The 18847-nt window shown below is 46.7% G+C and overlaps 2 protein-coding genes across 2 annotated transcripts in view; one reads left to right on the forward strand and one right to left on the reverse strand.

Moving 5' to 3' along the window:
- Positions 1 to 13610, forward strand: part of LOC311144884 (hemicentin-1-like) — a gene marked incomplete at both ends in the record, with an annotated part of 82943 nt that extends 69333 nt beyond the window's left edge. The window contains 16 exons of the mRNA XM_084181052.1: positions 776 to 857; positions 1029 to 1199; positions 1372 to 1524; positions 1757 to 1894; positions 2206 to 2327; positions 2449 to 2689; positions 2885 to 2959; positions 3085 to 3204; positions 11074 to 11208; positions 11361 to 11480; positions 11605 to 11730; positions 11862 to 11990; positions 12096 to 12389; positions 12570 to 12689; positions 12802 to 12928; positions 13220 to 13610. Of these exons, the coding sequence (XP_084037178.1) occupies positions 776 to 857; positions 1029 to 1199; positions 1372 to 1524; positions 1757 to 1894; positions 2206 to 2327; positions 2449 to 2689; positions 2885 to 2959; positions 3085 to 3204; positions 11074 to 11208; positions 11361 to 11480; positions 11605 to 11730; positions 11862 to 11990; positions 12096 to 12389; positions 12570 to 12689; positions 12802 to 12928; positions 13220 to 13610 (2544 nt within the window). The remainder of the gene's footprint in view (positions 1 to 775; positions 858 to 1028; positions 1200 to 1371; positions 1525 to 1756; positions 1895 to 2205; positions 2328 to 2448; positions 2690 to 2884; positions 2960 to 3084; positions 3205 to 11073; positions 11209 to 11360; positions 11481 to 11604; positions 11731 to 11861; positions 11991 to 12095; positions 12390 to 12569; positions 12690 to 12801; positions 12929 to 13219) is intronic.
- A 2054-nt stretch (positions 13611 to 15664) lies between these two features.
- Positions 15665 to 18380, reverse strand: LOC311144187 (uncharacterized protein). Its single transcript, XM_084180193.1, has 2 exons — positions 18342 to 18380; positions 15665 to 17905 (listed from the first exon to the last, which is right to left on the reverse strand). The coding sequence occupies exon 2, from the start codon at positions 17872 to 17874 to the stop codon at positions 16567 to 16569; it is 1308 nt and encodes a 435-aa protein (XP_084036319.1). The 5' UTR covers positions 17875 to 17905; positions 18342 to 18380; the 3' UTR covers positions 15665 to 16566.
- Positions 18381 to 18847: the final 467 nt, after the last annotated feature.

Raw genomic sequence — 18847 nt, forward strand, 5'->3', positions numbered from 1 at the left:
CCAGTGTTAGTTTAATTTGAGAGTTCATATATTGAGAGTAAAAAATGGCTAGAAAAACAAAAAGAGAGTAGGCTTACACAAGAAATGAGAGCGAGAGGATGGACCACTGACTGCAGTCAATCTGCACTCCATCTGCAGTCCTGAGTCATGGTACATTGTTTGACCTAACTGCAGTGTGCCAGTCTGGCCTAAGATTGGAGTGAGTTCAGTTGAAAAACCTAACAGTATTAGCTAGGGAGGGAGAGGGAGATCAGAGATGGATGTTCCCAGGCTCTCTCACTGTTATGTTCTGTGTCTATAATTTTGTTAACTTTGTTAACTCCATAATTGATGCTGTAATTGTACGCCCTGCAGCTAAAACTTTCTCAAAGACAAATGGTTCCCCTTCTTACAGAGTGTTCTAATGTGATACTTCCTCTCTCTCTGGTGTCATAATGACACTTATTTCAAACAAGCTAATGGAAAAACCTTGAATTCCCTTTTAGAAAATGTCAGTTTTTAAATGCCTCAATGAGGGATGAAAGTTTCATTAAATATCTGAAATATGCACTGGCCCTCTTAAACAGAAAAATGACAAAAGCACTCTGTGGAATGTAAGGCAAATATGTTTACCACTGGAGAAATGTCACTAAATGACATGATGCTATTTGGAAGAGTGAAAGGATGAGGGTCCCAAACAGCATATCAATCCTCATATTTCAGACGAACAATGATAATGTGCTTGTGTTAAAAGTGTTTATGCCCTAACATGTCTATCTGTCCCCATTTGTGTCAGAGAGAAGATGCAGGGGAGTACCAGTGTGTCGCTGAGAGTGAGGCTGGAGTCGCTGAGAGGACCATCTCTCTCAAAGTACAGAGTGAGTGATGTAAAGCATGAACACAGTCACACAACATCCATCTAATATTCTTAAAATGAGATCCTCTAGATCCATTAGATCAAATTAATAAGAAAACACACAATAGTAATTATGGATTGTTTATTTAATTATCTAAATGGTTGCTCTCTCTCTCTCCCTCTCTTGCCACAGTTAAGGGAGGGTACTCTAACTGGGAGGAGTGGGGCCCATGCAGCACCACCTGTGGTCGAGGGGTTCAGGAGCGAATCAGGTTATGCAACAATCCAGAGCCGGTCAATGGGGGGCGATCATGTGACGATCCCAGTATGGACTCCAGGAGATGTCAGACTGGACTCTGTCCAGGTACGGCTGATTGAACTGTTCTCTTGTCACTCCAAACGGATGCAGCTGAATTTAACAATGGAATGATGTGTGTACATAGAAAGTGTAGTACTACAGCTACTCTTAAATAATGTGTAACGTAATACTTATTCCTCGCTCTCTCTCTCTTTTTCTCTATGTTTGTTGACTGAAGGGGAGGCCCCTCGTAAGGCCAGGGGGAGTCTGATAGGGATGGTGAATGATAGGGAGTTTGGGGTGTCGTTCCTGGAGGCTAACATCACAGAGAACACAGAAGAGGGCACCAGCACCCTGCAGGCCCACCTGGGCAACATCCCCCCTAGTGTGGGTGAGTATGGGAGTGGGAGAGATGTCTTACAGTAACCAGTAGGATCCTCTCAGGAGCACATCTAAATGCAGTAATCAAGCACTTGGTGTAAAGTTATTTTCCATAATCAAGCACTTGGTGTATTATTTTCCATAGATCACTCAGCCACTGATCGTTGCTGTATCCTGACCTATCATACTTTGCTCAGAGGTATTTCCATAGATGGTGTGGTCTTACTACTGATGTTTTGCAGGTCCATTGCTACGGGTGTTGGTGTCTGTGTTTGCTCCCATCTACTGGACCACAGTGCTGCAGACTGGAGCGGCCAGGAACGGCTACTCACTGACCCAGGGCCTGTTCAGACAGGAGTCCCAGCTGGAGTTTGACACAGGTCAGCATTGAAGAACAGATACAATAACATCCTGTAAAATAACCTGAACTAAGGTTTACTCTACTGTAAATGTAGTCCTACAACAGTGTTTGTCTCTAGGAAGCGGAATTGTCCCTTTAAATCTGTACATTGTAAAATAACCAGCAGAGGGCATAGTTCTCCATGACTGCAGTTCTTCAGAGTAATCTCGGAAACCAGACCCTAGGCAACAGTGACCAGGATCTGGTTTCAATGACAGACAACTCTCCCAAGTGACTGTTTTATCATGTATCCCAGCTGTATTTGAATGTTGTGTTTGTGTTTGTAATCAGGGGAGATCCTTCGGTTGACGCATGTAGCTAGAGGTCTGGACTCAGAGGGGACTCTCCTAATAGATATTGTTATCAATGGCTTTGTTCCTCCGACATTATCAACATCCCATCTCAATCTGCAGGTGTGTAATGACTAACACTGTCATTCTAAGGGCAGCTGAAGTCCCTGAACATTACTAACCATGAAAGTCTTAATTGAATCTCTTAATTAAATATCTAATATGATTGCTTTGTGTCCTGCAGGAGTTTGATGAGTCGTACGTGCAAACGGGACCAGGGCAGCTGTACTCGTGGTCGTCCCAGGCCCACCAGAGAGCAGGCGGTCCCATGGTGCTGCGCTGTAACCACTCCATCACCTACGAGGGCCGAGAGGAGCGCCAGGGGCCACTGCTGCAGCTCCTCAAGGTGTCCCATATGAGTGGCGTCTACAGCATGTTCACTCTCAGTCTGGACTTCCAGATCACAGCCTCCCTACTCCTACCAGGTCAGTGAAAATACAAGACAGATTACCACAAGTCAGACTTACACAATACAGACTAACAGACAGTCAGTCAGACACATGACTTTTAACTGATGTACTGTAGCAAACACATTCATTTGTAAGATGTCATTTTCATTGTTTAAAGTTGTGATACAGTAGCATCATCTGCTCATGGATTGAATGTGCTCCTGTCTTTAGATGGGGATGGAGAAACGTGCCCGAAAGGTTTTGTCCTGAAAGGTTTTGTCCTGGATACAGCCTCTTACTGTACTGGTACGTTTTGTATACTTTTTCCTCCTTCAATTTCTTTGTTAGATCGACCAATATTATTTTCTATTTTACAACTCAATTAACTCATTAATGTATATGATCTTTATAAACTGTATCTGAATGCTTAGATGAGGATGAATGTGCTGCCGAGTCGCCTTGCTCTCATTCCTGCAACAATGTGATGGGTGGCTTCTCCTGTGCCTGTCCCTCCGGCTTCACCATCTCCCCAGAGACCAACACATGCCAAGGTCAGCCACGGAAAACACTCTAACTGTCACGAACGTTGACTGATGACTCGTTGAACCAAGGCGCAGCGTGATAAGCGTACATCTTTAATTAGTACTTAACACACGAACAAAACAACAAAACGAAACGATACGTGAAGTCCTGAGGTTACACACACCAAACCTTTACGGATCAAGATCCCACAAACTAACTGGTGCCAACAGGCTGCCTAAGTATGGTCCCTAATCAGAGACAACGAGCTACAGCTGTCTCTGATTGGGAACCACCCTGGCCAACATAGATCAACACGATCTAGAACAAAAACATAGAAAACTAAACAATGAAAATCCACACCCTGGCTCAACATTTAAGAGTCCCCAGAGCCAGGGCGTGACAGTACCCCCCCCCCCCCAAAGGCGCGGACTGCGACCGCGCCACACAAACACAAGAGGGTAGGGGCCGGGTGGGCATTCCGCCTCGGAGGCGGATCCGGCTCCGGGCGTGACCACCACCTTTTCTCCACCTCCCCGTTGCGCCCCTGGTCTGGTCTGGCCCCGCTGACTGGAGCTGGACCCGACGACGGTGGACCAAACCTTACCGGCTCCGGACTGGAGCCGCTGGCCGGAGCTGGACTGGACACCGGTGGAGCGGATTGCTCTGACTCCGGAGTGGAGCAGCTGACCGGTGCCGGACCAGGCTGGACACACGCACCACTGGCTTGGCGCGGGGAGCAGGAACGGGCCGGACCGGGCTGACGACGCGCACCACTGGCTTGGTGAGGGAGCAGGAACGGGCCGGACCGGACTGTGAACACACACCACTGGCTTGGTGCGGGGAGAAGGAACAGGCCGGGCTGGACTGGGAACACGCACCACTGGCTTGGTGCGGGGAGCCGGAACGGGCCGGGCCGGACTGTGGAGGCGGACTGGAGGTCTGGAGCGGAGAGCTGACACAACCCGTCCTGGCTGAATGCCTATTTCCACACAATATGTGTGAGGCATCAGCACAGGACGTACAGGGCTGTGCACTCGTACTGGCGCTACAGCACGTGGCACTGGCGCAGGATATACGGGACCGAGGAGGCGTACTGGAGGCCACGAGCGTTGAGCCGGCACACCCCGTCCTGGCTGCATGCCCATCTTAGCACGACACGTGCGTGGTGCTAGCACCGCATAACACGGAGCCTGCCCAGACTCACGCTTCCTAGCCTGAGTACGGGGAGTTGGCTCTGCTCTAACTCTAGGCTCCGCCAACCACCCTTTTAGCCCCCCCCCCAAAAATGTTCTTGGGGCTGTCTATCGGGCTTCCTCCTCGGCCGCTGCTCCTCTCTGTAGCGCGCCTCCACAGTCTCCTCCCAAGGACGGCGATCCATTCCGGCCTGAATCTCTTCCCAAGTCCAGGATCCCTTCCCGTCCAGGATCTCCTCCCAAGTCCAGGCTGTCTGTTCCTGGACACGCTGCTTGGTCCTCTTTAGGTGGGATCTTCTGTCACGAACGTTGACTGATGACTCGTGGAACCAAGGCGCAGCGTGATAAGCGTACATCTTTAATTAGTACTTCACACACAAACAAAACAACAAAACGAAACGATACGTGAAGTCCTGAGGTTACACACACCAAACCTTTACGGATCAAGATCCCACAAACTAACTGGTGCCAACAGGCTGCCTAAGTATGGTCCCCAATCAGAGACAACGAGCTACAGCTGTCTCTGATTGGGAACCACCCTGGCCAACATAGATCAACACGATCTAGAACAAAAACATAGAAAACTAAACAATGAAAATCCACACCCTGGCTCAACATTTAAGAGTCCCCAGAGCCAGGGCGTGACACTAACTGAATGCTGCACACTTTATCACACCGTTATACAGTATACTATATCTCCTAATTAGATACAACATTACAGTAAGTGATTTGTCTGTAAAGGGATCTGGTATCATGGTGATTTGTATGCTGTATTTAATCAAATCAAATCAAATGTTATTGGCCACATGCGCCGAATACAACAGGTGTAGACATTACAGTGAAATGCTTACTTACAGCCCTTAACCAACAATGCATTAATTTTTTTATAAAAAAGTAAAATAAAACAACAACAAAAAAGTGTTGAGAACAAAAGAGCAGAAATAAAATAAAATAACAGTAGGGAGGCTATATATACAGGGGGGTACCGGTGCAGAGTCAATGTGCGGGGGCACCGGCTAGTTGAGGTAGTTGAGGTAATATGTACATGTGGGTAGAGTTAAAGTGACTATGCATAAATAATTAACAGAGTAGCAGCAGCGTAAAAGGATGGGGTGGGGGTGGGGGTGGGGGTGGGGGTGGGGTTAAAGTGCAAATAGTCCGGGTAGCCATGATTAGCTGTTCAGGATTCTTATGGCTTGGGGGTAGAAGCTGTTGAGTCTTATGGACCTAGACGGTGATGCAAAAAGTCAGGATGCTCTCGATGGTGCAGCTGTAGAATTTGTTGAGGATCTGAGGACCCATGCCAAATCTTTTCAGTCTCCTGAGGGGGAATAGGCTTTGTCGTGCCCTCTTAACGACTGTCTTGGTGTGTTTGGACCATGAGTTTGTTGGTGATGTGGACACCAAGGAACTTGAAGCTCTCAACCTGTTCCACTACAGCCCCGTCGATGAGAATGGGGGCATGCTCATTCCTCTTTTTTTTTCCTGTAGTCCACAATCATCTCCTTTGTCTTGGTCACGTTGAGGGAGAGGTTGTTATCCTGGCACCACACGGCCAGGTCTCTGACCTCCTCCCTATAGGCTGTCTCATCGTTGTCGGTGATCAGGCCTACCACTGTTGTCGGCAAACTTAATGATGGTGTTGGAGTCGTGCCTGACCATGCAGTCATGGGTGAACAGGGAGTTCAGGAGGGGACTGAGCATGCACCCCTGAGGGGCCCCCGTGTTGAGGATCAGTGTGGCAGATGTGTTGTTACCTACCCTTACCACCTGGGGGCGGCCCGTCAGGAAGTCCAGGATCCAGTTGCAGAGGGAGGTGTTTAGTCCCAGGATCCTTAGCTTAGTGATGAGCTTTGAGGGCACTATGGTGTTGAATGCTGAGCTGTAGTCAATGAATAGCATTCTCACGTAGGTGTTCCTCTTGTCAAGGTGGGAAAGGGCAGTGTGGAGTGCAATAGAGATTGCATCATCTGTGGATCTGTTGGGGCGGTATGCAAATTGGAGTGGGTCTAGGGTTTCTGGGATAATGGTGTTGATGTGAGCCATGACCAGCCTTTCAAAGCACTTCATGGCTACAGACATCAGTGCTACAGGTCGGTAGTCAATTTAAATTTGTAAATTTTACATTTGAGTCATTTAGCTGACACTCTTATCCAGAGCGACTTACAGTTAGTGAGTGCATACATTTTTCATACTTTCATTTAGGCAGGTTATCTTAGTGTCCTTGGGTACGGGGACTATGGTGGTCTGCTTGAAACATGTTGGTATTACAGACTCAGTCAGGGACATGTTGAAAATGTCAGTGAAGACACTTGCCAGTTGGTCAGCACATGCTCGGAGTACACGCCCTGGTAATCTGTCTGGCCCTGCGGCCTTGTGAATGTTGACCTGCTTAAAAGCCTTACTCACATTGGCTACGGAGAGTGTGATCACATAGTCATCTGGAACAGCTGGTGCTCTTATGCATGCTTCAGGGTTGCTTGCCTTGAAGCGAGCATAGAAGTGATTTAGCTCGTCTGGAAGTCTTGTGTCACTGGGCAGCTCGCGGCTGTGCTTCCCTTTGTAGTCTGTAATATTTTTCAAGCCCTGCCACATCCGACAAGCGTCAGAGCCGTTGTAGTATGATTCAATCTTAGTCCTGTATTGACTCTTTGCCTGTTTGATGGTTTGTCGGAGGGCATAGCGGGATTTCTTATAAGCGTCTGGGTTAGAGTCCCGCTCCTTGAAAGCGGCAGCTCTACCCTTTAGCTCAGTGCGGATGTTTCCTGTAATCCATGGCTTCTGGTTGGGGTATGTACGTACGGTCACTGTGGGACGACGTCATCGATGCACTTATTGATGAAGCCAGTGACTGATGTGGTGTACTCCTCAATGCTATCTGAAGAATCCCGGAACATGTTCCAGTTTGTGCTAGCAAAACAGTCCTGTAGCTTAGCATCTGCGTCATCTGACCACTTTTTTATTATCCGAGTCACTGGTGCTTCCTGCTTTAGTTTTTGCTTATAAGCAGGAATCAGGAGGATAGAGTTATGGTCAGATTTGCCAAATGGAGGGCGAGGGAGAGCTTTGTATGCATCTCTGTGTGTGGAGTAAAGGTGGTCTAGAGTTTTTTTTCCTCTGGTTGCACATTTAACATGCTGGTAGAAATTAGGTAGAACGGATTTAAGTTTCCCTGCATTAAAGTCCCCGGCCACTAGGAGCGCTGCCTCTGGATGAGCGTTTTCCTGTTTACTTATGGCCTTATACAGCTCATTCAGTGCAATCGTAATTACATTTACATTTTAGTCATTTAGCAGACGCTCTTATCCAGAGCGACTTACAGGAGCAATTAGGGTTAAGTGCCTTGCTCAAGGGCACATTTACGTCATTTAGCAGACGCTCTTATCCAGAGCGACTTACAAATTGGTGCATTCACCCTATAGCCAGTGGGATAACCACTTTACAATTTATTTTTATTTTTATTTTTATTTTTTTTTTTTTTTTTGGGGGGGGGGGGGGGGTAGAAGGATTACTTTATCCTATCCCAGGTATTCCTTAAAGAGGTGGGGTTTCAAATGTCTCCGGAAGGTGGTGAGTGACTCCGCTGTCCTGGCGTCGTGAGGGAGCTTGTTCCACCATTGGGGTGCCAGAGCAGCGAACAGTTTTGACTGGGCTGAGCGGGAGCTATGCTTCCGCAGAGGAAGGGGAGCCAGCAGGCCAGAGGTGGATGAACGCAATGCCCTCGATTGGGTGTAGGGACTGATCAGAGCCTGAAGGTACGGAGGTGCCGTTCCCCTCACTGCTCCATAGGCAAGCACCATGGTCTTGTAACGGATGCGAGCTTCAACTGGAAGCCAGTGGAGTGTGCGGAGGAGGGGGGTGACGTGAGAGAACTTGGGAAGGTTGAACACCAGACGGGCTGCGGCATTCTGGATGAGTTGTAGGGGTTTAATGGCACAGGCAGGGAGCCCAGCCAACAGCGAGTTGCAGTAATCCAGACGGGAGATGACAAGTGCCTGGATTAGGACCTGTGCCGCTTCCTGTGTAAGGCAGGGTCGTACTCTCCGAATGTTGTAGAGCATGAACCTGCAGGATCGGGTCACCGCCTTGATGTTAGCGGAGAACGACAGGGTGTTGTCCAGGGTCACGCCAAGGCTCTTCGCACTCTGGGAGGAGGACACAACGGAGTTGTCAACCGTGATGGCGAGATCATGGAACGGGCAGTCCTTCCCCGGGAGGAAGAGCAGCTCCGTCTTGCCAGGGTTCAGCTTGAGGTGGTGATCCGTCATCCATACTGATATGTCTGCCAGACATGCAGAGATGCGATTCGCCACCTGGTTATCAGAAGGGTGAAAGGAGAAGATTAGTTGTGTATCGTCAGCGTAGCAATGATAGGAGAGGCCATGTGAGGATATGACAGAGCCAAGTGACTTGGTGTATAGGGAGAATAGGAGAGGGCCTAGAACTGAGCCCTGGGGGACACCAGTGGTGAGAGCACGTGGTGCGGAGACAGCTTCTCGCCACGCCACTTGGTAGGAGCGACCGGTCAGGTAGGATGCAATCCAGGAGTGAGCCGCGCCGGAGATGCCCAGCTCGGAGAGGGTGGAGAGGAGGATCTGATGGTTCACAGTATCAAAGGCAGCAGACAGGTCTAGAAGGACAAGAGCAGAGGAGAGAGAGTTAGCTTTAGCAGTGCGGAGAGCCTCCGTGACACAGAGAAGAGCAGTCTCAGTTGAATGACCAGTCCTGAAACCTGACTGGTTTGGATCAAGAAGGTCATTCTGAGAGAGATAGCAAGAGAGTTGGCTAAAGACGGCACGCTCATTAGTTTTGGAAAGAAAAGAAAGAAGGGATACTGGTCTGTAGTTGTTGACATCAGTGGGATCGAGTGTTGGTTTTTTGAGAAGGGGTGCAACTCTCGCTCTCTTGAAGACGGAAGGGACATAGCCAGCGGTCAAGGATGAGTTGATCAGCGAGGTGAGGTAGGGGAGAAGGTCACCGGAGATGGTCTGGAGAAGAGAGGAGGGGATGGGGTCAAGCGGGCAGGTTGTTGGGCGGCCTGCAGTCACAAGTCGCAGGATTTTATCTGGAGAGAGAGGGGAGAAAGAAGTCAAAGCATAGGGTAGGGCAGTGTGAGTAGGACCAGCAGTGTCATTAGACTTAACAAACGAGGATCGGATGCCGTCAACCTTCTTTTCAAAGTGGTTGACGAAGTCATCCACAGAGAGAGAGGGGGGGGGGGGGGGGGGGGGGATTCAGCAGGCAGGAGAATGTGGCAAAGAGCTTCCTAGGGTTAGAGGCAGATGCTTGGAATTTAGAGTGGTAGAAAGTGGCCTTAGCAGCAGAAACAGATGAAGAAAATGTAGAGAGGAGGGAGTGAAAAGATGCCAGGTCGGCAGGGAGTTTAGTTTTCTTCCATTTCCGCTCCGCTGCCCGGAGCTCTGTTCTGTGAGCTCGCAATGAGTCATCAAGCCACGGAGCTGGAGGGGAGGACCGAGCCGGCCGGGAGGATAGGGGACACAGAGAGTCAAAGGATGCAGAAAGGGAGGAGAGGAGGGTTGAGGAGGCAGAATCAGGAGATTGGAGGGAGAAGGATTGAGCAGAGGGAAGAGATGATAGGATGGAAGAGGAGAGAGTAGTGGGAGAAAGAGAGCGAAGGTTGCGGCGGCGCATTACCATCTGTGTAGGGGCAGAGTGAGTAGTGTTGGAGGAGAGCGAGAGAGAAAAGGACACAAAGTAGTGGTCGGAGACATGGAGGGGAGTTGCAGTGAGATTAGTAGAAGAGCAGCATCTAGTAAAGATGAGGTCAAAGATAGGTTTGTGGTGGTAAATAGACAGCTATGAAAAATATAGATGAAAACTCTCTTGGTAAATAGTGTGGTCTACAGCTTATCATAAGATACTCTACCTCAGGCGAGCAAAACCTCGAGACTTCCTTAGTATTTGATTTTGTGCACCAGCTGTTGTTTACAATATACACAGACCGCCACCCCTTGTCTTACCGGAGTCAGCCGTTCTATCCTGCCGATTTAGCGTATAGCCCGCCAGCTGTATGTTGTCCATGTCGTCGTTCAGCCACGACTCGGTGAAACATAAGATATTACAGTTTTTAATGTCCCGTTGGTAGGATAACCGTAATCTTAGGTAATCTAATTTATTCTAAAATGATTGAACATTGGCTAATATGATTGATGGAAGAGGCAGTTTACTCGCTCGCCGTTGGATCCTTACAAGGCACCCCGACCTACGTCCACGATATCTCCGTCTCTTTCTCATGCGAATGACGGGGATTTGGGCCTTGTCGGGTGTCTGTAGGATATCCTTCGCGTCCGACAAAATCTTCGTCCAATACGATATGAGTAATCGCTGTCCTGATATCCTGAAGCTCTTTTTGGTTATAAGAGACGATGGCAGAAACATGTACAGTGATTACAAATTACAAATATGCACGGAAAAACACACATAATAGTACAATTGGTTAGAGGGCTGTAAAATGGCAGCCATCTTCTCCGGCGCCATTCAAAATTCAGAAGGTAATCTATTGTGAAAGTTGTTACATTTTTTTAATGTAAACAGAATCAGTTAGCTAGCACACGCACTATTTGGTTCCGGAGTTTCGAGATTATCTGGACTGATATTATCGCTGTGAAAGTATACATCCTACTACTGTATTGTAGACAGTGTTCTTGTGTTTGACCTCACATTTGGTATGATATCTCTCTACAGATATTGATGAATGTGCCCAGGGCTCCCACATGTGCCACTACAACCAGCAGTGTGTGAACACGGTTGGCACATACCGCTGCCAGGCTAAATGTGGCCCAGGGTTCAAGCCCAGCGCCATGGGAACCAGCTGTGAAGGCAAGTCTATTCACAACAAATAAATGTTTTTGAGGGGGATGTTCTTTCAGCCATTCATCAACTGAATGGAATACATTCTAGACCATCCTATAATAGGATGATAATAATAAGGTGTATTAGTAACAGAGTTTGACCTGTGGTGTGGGTTTCAGATGTGGATGAGTGCCAGGAGTCGTCTCTCTCCCCGTGCCAGCAGCAGTGTCTGAACACCCTGGGCTCCTTCCGCTGTGCCTGCAACCCTGGCTACCAGCTCTCTGGCCAGCGCTGTCTGGGTCAGTGTCACCTGTGACTCACTGATGATATTTTAAACAGAATCAAATCTTTCATACCAGTATCATATGGAAGCAGTGAGTTAACTTGTGGAATATCTAACCCTTTATGTTTGTTTGTATACAGACATCAATGAGTGCAGCCGGAATGTGTGCCCAGCTCACCAGCAGTGCCGCAACACAGAGGGAGGCTACCAGTGTTTTGACAGCTGCCCAGCTGGCATGAGAATGGGAGAGAATGGGGCCTGCATGGGTATGATGCCATTTATACTTCAGCCATCTTTTACTTTGAATGTTGTTGCATGCAGGTACAGGTTTGTGGTGTGAGAATGCTGATCCTACCATTACAGTATGCCCTGTGTTTACCAACATTGTGATTCACAGATGTGGACGAATGCCAGGATGGAAGCCACTTGTGCCGCTACAGCCAGATCTGTCAGAACACCATGGGAGGGTACGGCTGTGTCTGCCCCAGAGGTTACCAGTCCCAGGGGGTGGGCCGTCCATGCCTGGGTAAGACACATTTTGGCATAGACATGTATTACCGCACAAAACAATATGCTACTGTTCAATAAAATATTGTTATAAGTAGTGTCTGAGTCTTGTTTTGCCTTTTAGACATTGATGAGTGCCTACAGACGCTGAGCCCCTGTGCCCACCAGTGCCGTAACGTGCCAGGCAGCTTCCGGTGCCTCTGCCCACCAGGCACTGTGTTACTGGGGGATGGGCGCTCTTGTGCTGGTCTAGAGAGAGGACAGGTATTTTCCAACGGTAGCCGCGTCAGGGCAAGACTGCGCCCACAGCTGGTGTCATCACTGGGTAGGCCCCTCCTCTCTCGGCATCATGGGGTATCCCGCATCACCAGACAGAGCTGCCCCATAGGCTACACCAACAGAGATGGCACATGTGTCGGTGAGTGAGTGTGTGTGTGTGTGTGTGTGTGTGTGTGTGTGTGTGTGTGTGTGTGTGTGTGTGTGTGTGTGTGTGTGTGTGTGTGTGTGTGTGTGTGTCCACAGGAAGCAAAGGCCACAAACAAGGGAGTTGAGTCTGGTATGTCTTGCTCACCTCATCATGTCATCGGTCTCTGTACAGATGTGGATGAGTGCTTGCTGAGGAACCCATGCCAACATGAGTGCCAGAATACCATAGGCAGTTTCCAGTGCCTCTGTCCTACAGGCTACCAGCTGTTACCCAACGGCAGGAGCTGCAAAGGTATGGAGAAAACAAACAATACACATAAACACTACATAAACCACCCATCACGACTGGGTTTGCATTGCCAACAACACACACAGGTACTAAGTTTCCTTTCTGATGATTGCAGACATTGATGAGTGTGCAGTACAAGGCATCCAATGTGGACACAACCAGATGTGCTTCAACACTCGTGGAGGATATCAGTGTCTGGACACGCCCTGCCCTGCATCCTATCAGAAAGGAGAGAGCCCAGGGTATGGAGCTTCAATAAAACGCCACTGTGTGTTTGCAATGTGTGGTTAGACAGAAGGTTTCCTGGGTATTTTTGTAATGTTGTAGTTACCATAGTTACCTATCACACCACCATAAAGTAATTGTTGTGCAGTTATCTAGTCACGACCATTGGTGCCACAAAACCAATAAGTGGTTGCTTTGTACAGTAGTTAACAGTATTTATCACAGATCTTTGGACCTACTGTAGCTGATAACAGACGGTGTCAGTACCTCTGAAAGTGTAACAGTTGACTCTTCTCTCTCCATGGCAGGACGTGCTACGGACCCTGCTCTCGGGACTGTGGCTCTGGGGGTTCCCCTCTGCTACTGCAGTACAAGCTGTTGACCCTCCCCCTGGGCATCCCAGCCAATCACAACGTGGTGCGCCTGTCTGCCTTCTCGGAGGGGGGGGTGTTGCAGGAGAGAACATCCTTCACCATCCTGGAACAGGGTAGTGAGGGGGGTACAGAGGTGGGGGCAGGGGGCCAGATGTTTGGCATCAGGGACCAGGCAGGCAGGGGCATCATCTTATCCCTGCGGCCCCTGCAGAGGTCAGGCCTGGTGCGTCTGAGGGTGCAGGCCACTACCCTCTCCACACAGGGCCGCATCACATACCAGAGCATCTTCATAATCTACATCTCCATCTCTAGATACCCCTACTGAGCTGAACCCCCCCCCCCCCCCCCCCCCCCAGCTGAAGGCTGGAACTGACTGTGTGTGCCCCTGAGAGGCCACTGACCCCTCCTTCACCAACCACTGTAGAATCAGGCCCACAGCCTGGAGGTCTGTGAGACAGAGCGTGCCAACCAAGCCAAGAAAGCACTAATCATGAGACAAGGCAAACATTATTATCACTAAGGATTTCATGCATATTTGGACACGTATCTGTGGTGCAGTAAGTAAACTGGATTGAAATGGATCTTAAACTGTGGGGACACAGTTTTGCCAAAATCTGTTCTTGTAAAGAATATTGACCTTTTTATATGATTGGTTGGATTCATTACAATGAACACTCCACAGGTGGTCCTATAGCATTAGAATGGCGTGTAGCTATTTATATTGTGATAATGTTACAGGTGTGGCAATATTATCTTATCTCAGTTTTTCTATCATTTTTTAAGTCATTGTTGTCACATGAACCAGCTATAAGGTGCTATTCTGAAGGTACTTGACTTTAGCTTCGTCGAAGCAGTGAGGCAAATGGTGTTTGCATTGCAAGATCAAACCGATAAGAAAGCATTTCTTCCCCTGGCCTGGACTAAACCATCTTAAGCAGGGAGTACAAGACCGTTTGAGATTGATTGCACTTATCAGACTCTGTGCTGAATGGAGTTGGCCTCAAGTAGCAGGGCCATAATATGGACATCAGAGAAAATGTCCCTTTCTGCTTAAACCAGTTTAGTCACTAGGCTGTAGTATTCTGATTTAGCCATCCATCTTTCTAAATGTGTTTCAAAGGTGCAGGGTTAAAAACCATGGAGGGGGGGAAGTAGCAAAGACATTGTGCTGAACTACAACTGTTCATTTGTAAACCAAAAGCATACTCAATGACTAGTATACATGAAAACACACCCCAAAATCAAAGAGAAGTTGGAAGTGGAGGACCACATTCAGTGGGTGTTTGCAGGGGCGGACTGCGACAAGAAATCGGGCCTGGCATTTCTAACACACCGGCCCATCTCTAAAAAAAACTCACCGGCCCATTTTTTTCCTCGAGGCCCCCACATCGGCCCCCAGTATTAGCCAGATAATAGTCATTTTGCACACAAAAAAAAACAAGTTAGACCGGCCCAGTGGGCTAAAAATGGACCAGCCCATCTGGCATTTGCCCAAAAATTATTGCCCAAATTGTAATCTGTTAGCCATATGACCCACTATTGCTAGCGAACCTAAGGAACAATCACACGAACGTGACAGAGGAAAGAAAGGTAAACAATGGAATGGAATGATGCAGAATGTATGGAAACTAACACTAAAGTGACAGGTATAAATGCATGTGGGTATAACTGACGGTGAATACACATTAGCAGTTTTTGTTTGCTGGTAAATAATTTCTTTCCTTGAGGACGAAAGGCGTTGGCCAGTCCAGCCCTGGATGTTTGTGAAACAGGAAGAGAGGAAGCGGGTGTTTGTGAAACAGGAAGAGAGGAAGCAGGTGCACATATTGTCAAGGTTTTTCACTTCAGTTCAAAGACTTTCATTTGAAAGTGTGCAATTGAAAGATACTTGACAAATTACAATATTACAGTATTTTCTACCTTCATAAACTTGATTATTTAAATTGCAGACCCATGGCTATTGGCCACTTTTAGTACATATTAACTGGAAGACTCATTTTAATTCATGACTCTAGTACAGTATCTCAACATAATTATGTTTGTCTTTTCTCACAGGATATCATAGGTTCAGGCTTCCTGCACAGGAAACTACTTGTGGAAATGGCATGTGAAGCTCTAGAAAGATAGAAAGGATAGAGAAAAAATCTAGTACTATGATTTCACAGCTCTACCACTATGCATTAAATGGACTAGAGACTGAGAGAACAAATTGTCTGAAAGGAATGAAATACACAAATCTGTGGCCTCAGCAAATGCATGGCAATTTGCCAACTTGTTCACACAAACTTGCACGTGACCTGAAAATAACCTTTTACTCAGGGTCAATGTTCAAAATCGTTGCCTACTGTAATATCATGTTAATAACAGTAGTATTTTGATGTGGCATGTGAACACTTTAAGGTTTATTGAAAATCACAATGCATACACAGTGATTTACCTAGATAAATAAAGATGAAATAATATGTGATTGTGTCTGGGAAAGCTGATTCCAACATCTACAACACCCACAGGACCTGGAACTAATATGTAATCTAAATAATGATACACACTCACAGACAGTAATAGTACACACCCATACACGCAAATGTCAAATGGAAATTAATGTTATTAATGTTATTAATTATTCAGTAAATTATTGATAATTGCTGAATAATTGGCTGAAAACGTTACATACTCTAATGTAACGCCACCTTTTTTATACACGAGGGGAGGTCCTTGGGACAAGTTAAAGACAGGTTTGTCAAATAAATGACATAAACAGAGTTAACAAAAGTGGCAAAACTGAGAATCTATGCCATTTTTGTATGATATTTACTAACCTAGCATATGGAATTGTTTTAAGATAGTAGTTACATGGACCATCTAGCTGTTTTATTTTAGGACCCCTGGGGGTATAATAAACAAATATTTATTTTTATTTTTATGAAACATTGAATTTGGCCTTAATGCTATTAACCCATAGCAACACACTGAATAACACACAAATACATGGCAAAAAAGATAGGCCAAAAATAAATCAGAAGGAAGTATGGTTTGTAGTGTGAAATGCATCAGATAGATATTGGAAAGCTCAGGAAAACATCAGCGATGATCATAATGCAATAATCGTCCGTTCCCTTCTCATTTTATCGCACAGTCATTTTCTGCTGAGTTGGGATGTGGCTGACCTTTACCTTCTAACGAGTCCTCACGGCTTGGCTAGAGCAAAACAGACTGTTATTCATATGAAATAGGCCAAGAAACAAAAATGACAAAGGAATGTCAAAATCAGATTTGCATCATCAAAGCAACAGTCCAGATTTTATTAAAGTGTTGTCAACATTTTGAACCAGATCCTTTTCAAATTCCCACAGCTTTTTGTCCACAAGCAGCTGATCTTTAGTCAGGCTCCCTTGCAGGGGAACTCTGACGTGTATTAGCCGACACACATCAGGAGGTACCCAGAAGGTCTCCCCTAAAGTCTTCAGTACAGAGTGAACAGATGTCTGTACCACATGTCTAGGGTTGACAATCAGTTTGGTTGGGTTGTAAACAGCTTTTCTCGAGGGTTCTCTGTAAATATGCTCCAGGATATTGATCCCTGGAATTTCCCTCCATTGTGGCAGTTTGAACTTGCCACTGTCTTCGTAATGGTTTTTGGGGAATATGTGGTTCTCGATGAGGAAGACTCCTACTCTGGGGTGCTGGTGTTGAAGGTCCCCCAGCAGTAGATGCAAATTGGCATGTTGGTAAGGCATGACGATCTCATCAATGTCATGAAGAAGTACATACTTCGACTGGTACATGTATCTATAGATGCATTCATTCAGAGTGGTCAGCTGCCCATAGTAGTGGAGATCTCCTTTGTGCTCCTCAAACCTCCAGCCTTTGGATGGGTTGAGGAACTGGTCAATCGGCCATTCTACTATCTCCAGTATGCCCTCTTCCCTGTAGTGAACTAACACTGGTTCCAAGTCCTGACCACAGCTGGTGTTATAGATCACCACTCTCTGCACCCCAAGGAGTTTGTACATCTCCATAGTTTGGACAAACTGCAGGACATTGTTGTAGCCCCCGAAAAGGTTGGAGATGCACACTGTAAAGTTGTATGGAAATATCTTCTCTCTCAGCTCTTTGTTTTGTATGGACAGGAAGTGCTGGTTTTGGGTGGCATTGATATCTGAATGTATTGATATAGTGACATGTGTCACATTATACATAGATGGACTCTGGCACAGCACATCTGTGGTCACAAAGGGGAATCCAAAATGGTCGCTGTGCATCTCTACCTGTGTCACTGAGGCAGGAAAGCAGCCATGTCCACCACAGAAAAAACAATGAAGTGGCTGGAGATCATCTCTTCTGATTATACTAATGATGCGGATTGCTCCATGCACTCTGTGGTCTTTGTAGGCAGACACCATTAAATGCTTTGTGTCTTTTATCTGAGTTATTGTTTTCTCACTTATGAGAATTTGCCAATGTGTTTTTCCAGGGTATTTGTTTGTATTTGATTTGATATATATGGACCATGTCCAATATAAATATACCACAGCAAAGAATATTAGAAGACCAAACTTCAATTTCAGCATACTGTAGGCTATGTCCATCAAAATCCAGCACTGTGATTCCAGACCAGACCTATTGGGGATAGACATCGTTTATTAAGTGCCCTTTTTTAAATACAGTAGCTAACCAATGCAACTTTGTCCTTGTTTTTTATTTGCAGACTCGGATGAGAATATTCTAACACCGCAACATCCACATGAAAAAAAATCACATTTTCCAAATTAGGCTTTTTTCGATGGGATACGCATCAACGGAATGTTTTCACTACTAGTGCAGCAATCATAGGAGCGCTTTATTTCCAAATGAAGTTAACTATGAGGAAACACCGTTAACTATAATAACAGAGTTTAAACGTAATAAGGTAGTTGTGAGCAACAGACGCTTTTTATCAATGTAGCCTAACATAAATTCGAGGAGTCAATGTATTTACAATTGTCTTGATCAAATTAATCAAAACAATCAAACATACAAAATGTCCCATTTAATAATAAGTGTGTAGGCTACATACCTTACTCATTGACATTCACTCAGAGCTAGTGGATGAAGAACCGAATCGCATCTGTGAAAGCCGTTCAATTGGCTCCCTGATTTGGATAGGCTACTGCTTGCATAATGTTTTTTTTTTTTTTTGGGGGGGGGGGGGGGGGGGGTTAACGATATTTTTAAGCACGCATCACCAGTGGATCCAGATTACCAGGACTGAACCTCGTTATCGCACACACATAATCATTTACAGGACAGGATGTAGCCCTTACACTGACTTGACGCTGGAAAAGCGAATTGCCACTGACTGGCAGCTGTAGTGTCGCTGGTAGGGAAATGTGCGGTTGAAGGTCAGGTGAACGGCAGGAGCACAGTTGCGGCGGACAAAGCATCATATCTCGGGCGCGGCGTGAATGAGGAATTGGCCAACAAAGCTGACACAAGGCGCGCCACCACTCTGGAAGGACTTTGACCTCCCAAGTGCTTATTGCTAACTGGGAGGCTACATACTGAACAAAGATCCACTTGGTA

The sequence above is a fragment of the Coregonus lavaretus genome (genome assembly GCF_964263955.1).
Source record: "Coregonus lavaretus genome assembly, chromosome: 17".
Lineage (NCBI taxonomy): Eukaryota > Metazoa > Chordata > Actinopteri > Salmoniformes > Salmonidae > Coregonus > Coregonus lavaretus.